Here is a 5,782-nt window from a genome sequence, read left to right on the forward strand (position 1 = left end):
ACGTGATAATATTCTTGTAGAGGGCTTAGAAAGCAGTTAGAGAGTAAGAGAAGTGTGAGGGATGTGAGGGAGATGTCTAGAACGCGAGAAAGGTCTCAAAAAGTGCCCCCAGTATGGAAGAGTAAACCTCTATTTATAGCTGGTGTCATCTTAAGATAAGGCTATGCACGTTTCCATCATTTGGAGGAAAAGCGGATAAAGGCCATTTGGATAAGCCATACTTTGTTCTTATCTTCTATTAATATTGTTGTTGAATGCTGATCTTGGAGTTGTGAAGACCCTTCATCAATGAGGACTCCTAACCGTTAGGGAGTCCTAGCCGCCAAGGAGTCTAGAGCTTTGGGGGACCTCCCTCATCTGCAAGGAGTCTCAGCCGTTAAGGAGTCCTAATTTTCGGGGAGTCATTCCTTATTGGGGCTGATGTGGTTCTAAGGTGGCTACTTACACCTAAGCCAATTGGATGACACAGTGGAGTGTGGGCTGCCATGCGGGCCTTTTGGGCCGAATATTTTATTGAGCTCTGATCATTGTCGTAGTAGGGGGATATCCTGAGCCTCCTTCCTTTGCCAATATGTTCTCTTGGAGACACCCCTAAGGCCGCCTTCCAAGTCCGCTTGGGCCTCCTAGGATATTATGGGCCTGTAGGTCCTCTATTCTTTATGGATCCGCTTGGGCCTTTTTGGGTCAACTTATTTTTATGCACATCAATGGCCCCCCATTCTAATAAGTGGAGATTTCGACACCTATTAGAGTAGAAGTCTTTAGAAGTTAGTCTGAAGAATGAACTTTTCTTTTCTCTTGTTTTTTTTCGAATTCCTGCAAAAAATGTTAGTAACATATGCATGCTTAGAATAAAAAGAGAGCTTGCTTGGTGCCTGTATGGAACAAGACTTTTTATGAAGGTGCCTCCATGGAGGAGGGCTTAACGAGTGCCTTTTGTGCCTACGCCGGTATAGGTCTTTATTTAAATAGCAAGAGAATAAATGATATTTAATTATTTTAATTTTTTTCTGCACATGCATCGGATGTCTTTAATTAATTAGTATGCTATTTTTTTTCAATTGAATAATTATTTTAACTTTCCCACTCATCGTGATTTTAATTTCATACTTATATTTTTGTGGCTTTCCCGCTCCTCCCGCCACTAGGGAGGTATTCCCCTTATCCAGATCAAGCAGGTGGCGGCTGGGGAGGTAGACAGAAGATGCGCAAGAAGACTTGGAAGGGTATCTGTTTGTTCCTTGGAAGGAGGAGCTGGAGGAGGCATGGAGGAAGTGTGCGAAGGAGGGCCCCCCATGGAGCTCGTGCGAGGCTTCTTTGAGGAACTCCCAACCACTGGATCAGGAGAGAAAGAGGAGGAAGGGGCGGGAACCCCCTTGGAAGATTTTGGATTTTGGGTTCCACGGCCCCTCATCAGGTGATCTCTCATAAGTTTGTTGAATATTATGTTCTCTGCACACAAACAAGGAGGATCATCACTTCAAGAAAGCATAAAGAATGGAAGGCAATGATAGAAAAACACTAAAAAAAATTAAAATATCCAAGGAATTCCCCAAGAGCTCTGTTTTAGGGGTTAGCCTGAAGTGCCACAACAACCTCTCATCAATTAAGGACAGCAATCAAAAGGGCACGTATTCAACTTTTTCAACAAGGAGTACAAGGCTGCTTTGGTCCTGCATATGCAAGGGGAGGGGGCTCGAAGATCCATCATTTTGGGATGGACCAAGTATGAGGAGGGAGGCCAAAAAAATAACTATTCTTCCAATGTTTGGAAGGATGAGGAGGATGCAAGAAGGATACCCCTGACGGGGAATGAAGCAGAAAAACCCTTTTTCGGCCTTTCTTAAGGCAATAATATTTAGCATAGAGATGAGCAGTTATAGGATGACCATGAAAACAAAGAACTATAAAAAAATCTAGCTAAAATGTTGAAAGAATTTGGAGCCAACTTATTTAGAAGGACTTGAAAAATCTTTGCAACCTAAGAATAAAAAAGAGGGATAGAAAAACGCAGCCCTGACCGGAGTTGTGCAGCAAAAAAATATAAATAATTAGGAGGGGGATGGAAAGGGCAACTTATCGGGGAAGCAGTATATACAACGAAAGTAGGAGGAACATGGCACTCTTGAAGGAGCTGGTTTATGGAACAGGTTCGTAGGGTGGAAGGCCCCCGGTCTGTTGGTGACAAAGGAACCCTTTCTTCCTCTCCCTCCTCTCCTTGAGGGACCACTCCCTCTTCTTCTCCCGAAGGAGATCTAGACACTTTATCCTGAAAGGAGGACTCAAGCCTCCCTGCCTCCTCGGACGGGGACCTTACCGTCTCTTCGTTCTCCCCTTCCTCCTCGTCTGTGTCCTCATCTATCAAATGACGGGCAGCAGCGTAGCTTGCCTCAGGCTCCTCCTCTGGCCCCTTCCAAAACAAGGCAGAATACGGTCCACCCTCTCGAAAGTCGCCTCGGAGGGATCATTGCTCAAGAAGGTCTCTTAGTGAAAGCGTACAGATTCGCTGGAAGAAAACATTTTTTGAAGAAAAGATGAAACTCTAAGAAGATGGAAAGAAAATACTTACAAAGGAAGACGAAGGTTGGAGGGAGATCCTAGTGCTTCAAAGAAAACCTTTTGAAAGAAGAAGAAGGAGGAAACTAAAAGGCTGCTAACGGAGGGGTTTTTAACCCACGTTCCTGGTAACCACTGAAGTGAGAGTGGTTACCACGCACGTGGGAGAGTGGCCACCAGACGTGGCTACTGCATACCAAAGGAACACTACCCTCCAAGGGCCAAGTTAGGCGCGCTATCTCTCTCCCAGTCCATCCAAGGGCGCTGGGCTTAGCCCAAGATGGAAGCACCCTGCAGCGTGGATCGGCCCAAGAGGAAGCCCACCACACCAGAACTTGTCCAATAAAGAAGTCTACTTCATCAAGTTTGGACTAAGAAGGAGGCCTAGTACAAAGGCCTACTGCACCTTTCCAAGGCCAGCCTGAGGGAAGGAAGGTGCTCTCAAGAAATTGAACTTCTCAGCCTAGGAGGACTCCTTGTGGGGCAAGAGTAAGGACTCCTTTCTTATCCCAAGGCGTGTTGCTCAAGAAGGGGATAAGATACGACCTTATCCAACAGAATCCTTCCTTCCTTCTCGGATACGGAGCTCTCACCTGAGTCCCTGCGAAGAGGGGCTCCTCCTCTATAAATATGGGAGGCACCCCTCAATAGACTCTTCCTTTCACATTTTATAAGCTCTCTTGCTACGACTCTGCCATTCTAAAATTCGTGCTTTTTCTTACAAACTCCTTATTTCTCTCACAATTTTTCGTTATACTTTATCTTTTCATTTATTCACTTCTAAATCTTGGACTAACTTAAGCATCAGAGTGCTAACGTGCCGTTTTGCAGGTCCTCTTTCTCAAGTGCTTTCACAACTAGTTCAAATCTAACATCAAGATCAAATGACATTGGACCCGTGCTAAAATCGCACGCATCAAATATATTATCTTATATATATTTTAAGTAAATTTTATCTCTATAAAAAGTAAATAAATATAATTTAAAATTTTTTTTATTTTAAATGTTTTATAAACGTAATGGACATGTATAGAATGTGCAACACTTACTAGTAATTAAATTAAATTTGAGGGACAATTACCATTTTGCACCTTGGAATTATAGTATTATTACACAATGTAACCTTAAATTATAAAGTTGGCATATTTGCATGCTTTACTTATATATGTATTGGCAGCATGCACCCTTTGTTTGTTTCTGTAAAAGTATCACAACGAAAGAATTAAGAATAAGAAAGAAATTTCTTGGAAAGTATGCGAATTTGCAGAGCTTTGAATTGCAATTTTGAGTTTCTGTATTTCTCTGGTTCTGCTTCACTTGAACAAGAAGGCTACATATTTCCCTCTTTGTACTACGTTCCCAAGTAACTGTTAATAACTAACTCGCATTTACACTTATAGAAACGTGAAATGGAGAAGCAACAATAGTACACAAAACGCGACTACAAGTAAGCGAAGACAATAAACTCGTGCTCAGTAATAGAAACGCGAGAAACTTGAATACGACTTATAGCTTCTTCTTCATCTGTGCCTTCATCTACTTTAGTCAGTTGCTGCAACTATAATCATCATCTTTTACACACCCTCCTCAAGTTGAGCTCCTTAAAACATTCACTAAGGTCAACTTGGAGATCAAGGACATGAATCTGGGACCTGGCAATAATCTTGTGAAAATGTTGGCTGTTCTTTAGAAGCTATATGCTTAGGGGCAATGAAACCTTCCTTGTACTTGTTACGTACTAAGTGGCAATCTATTTCAATATGTTTTGTTCTTTCATGGATAACTGAATTTGCCGCTATATAAAGGGCAGCTTGATTGTCACAAGAGAACGAAATAGGAGTAGGGGCTTTGATTCTCAAATCCTTGAGAAGATTGTAAATCCACATTAGCTCACAAAGAAGTTGATCCCATGGTCCTATATTCTGCCTCTGCTTTAGACCTAGACATTGTCGTTTGCTTCTTGATTTTCCAAGATATTAAGCTCTTCCCTAGAAATATACAGTATCCAGTTAAAACCTTCGTCTTTCCTTGCAAGTAGCCCAATCTGCATCACAGAAGGCTTCCAAATCAAAGCTGTTTTTAGAGTTAAAATGCAGTCCTCTGTATACTGTTCCTTTTAAGTATTTCACCAAGTGTAGGGTAGCATTCCAGTGATCTGTGCAAGGGTATTGCATATATTGACTATGTTGTTGGGTACATGACATATATCAGCCCTAGTGAAGCCTAGATATAGTAATCTACCCAACAATTTTCTGTAAGGCTCTGGATTTGCTAACTGTTGCCCTATTGATGCTCTGAGTTGTAATCCAGCTGGTAATGGAGTATTGACAGCCTTGGCTTGAGCGAGTCCTGTATCAACTATGATTTCTTTCATATATTTGCTTTGTGTTATGATCATGCCTGCATCAGATCTGCCAATTTCTAAGCCAAGAAAAAATCTGGCCTTTCCCAGATTCTTTATAGTGAACAGGTTATGTAATTTTTCTTTGAAGGCAGCAATAGTTTTCTCATATGGACCTGCAAGAAGTACATCGTCTACATATATAAGAAGACAGAAGAAACCAGCATTAGTCATTATAGTAAACAAACAATGATCAACCTTGGATTCTACAAAACCAATTCTTCCAATTGTTTTGTAAATTTCAAGTTCCATTGCCTAGAGGCTTATTTGAGCCCATAAAGAGACCTTTTTAACTTGCTAACATGTCCATTTGGAACCTGATATCCTTCAGGTTGAGACATGTATATCTCTTCATCTATAAAACCATGCGAGAAGGCATTATTTATGATCCAATTGGTGCAAGTACCAGTGTTTTTTACAAACAATAACCAAAAAGACTCTAATTGTGACAGCTTTTGCTACTGGGGAAAAACTCTCCATATAATCTACCCCTTCAATTTGATTATATCCCTTGGCTACAAGTCTAGCCTTATGCCTGCCTATACTACCATCTGATTTTAGTTTATAAATCCATTTACTACCTATGGCTCTTTTCCCTTTTGGTAGCTCAGTAATGTCCCATGTTTAATTGTCCTTTAATGCCTTTATTTCATCTTGCATAGCATCTATCCACTCTTTTTCTTTGATAGCTTCACTATAGGTTCTAGGTTCCTGAGGCAAGTTGGTTGTAGCACACATACAACTGTCCATATCATTCCGTAAAGTGACAATAAGGATATCATTAACTTCCTTGTTAGACGAACATACATAATCTTGAAATTTAGT

The 5,782-nt window shown here is 41.1% G+C and overlaps 1 protein-coding gene across 1 annotated transcript; it reads right to left on the reverse strand.

The window, feature by feature from the left end:
- On the reverse strand, positions 4,188 to 5,131 carry LOC105162780. The gene is made up of 3 exons (XM_011080900.1): positions 4,754 to 5,131; positions 4,502 to 4,600; positions 4,188 to 4,418 (listed from the first exon to the last, which is right to left on the reverse strand). Exons 1-3 carry the CDS (start codon positions 5,129 to 5,131, stop codon positions 4,188 to 4,190), a joined length of 708 nt encoding a protein of 235 aa, XP_011079202.1.

The sequence above is a fragment of the Sesamum indicum genome, linkage group LG5, assembly GCF_000512975.1.
Source record: "Sesamum indicum cultivar Zhongzhi No. 13 linkage group LG5, S_indicum_v1.0, whole genome shotgun sequence".
NCBI lineage: Eukaryota > Viridiplantae > Streptophyta > Magnoliopsida > Lamiales > Pedaliaceae > Sesamum > Sesamum indicum.

Bases quoted from the DNA above. Each gene is read 5' to 3' on its own strand.
- LOC105162780 (XM_011080900.1), bottom strand. From the start codon at position 5,131: ATGACTAATGCTGGTTTCTTCTGTCTTCTTATATATGTAGACGATGTA. The intron at 4,601-4,753 runs GTACCCAACAAC...TCTGTGATGCAG, and splicing joins CTAGGGCTGATATATGTCAT to ATTGGGCTACTTGCAAGGAA. The intron at 4,419-4,501 runs GTCTAGGTCTAA...AATCTTCTCAAG, and splicing joins ATCAAGAAGCAAACGACAAT to GATTTGAGAATCAAAGCCCC.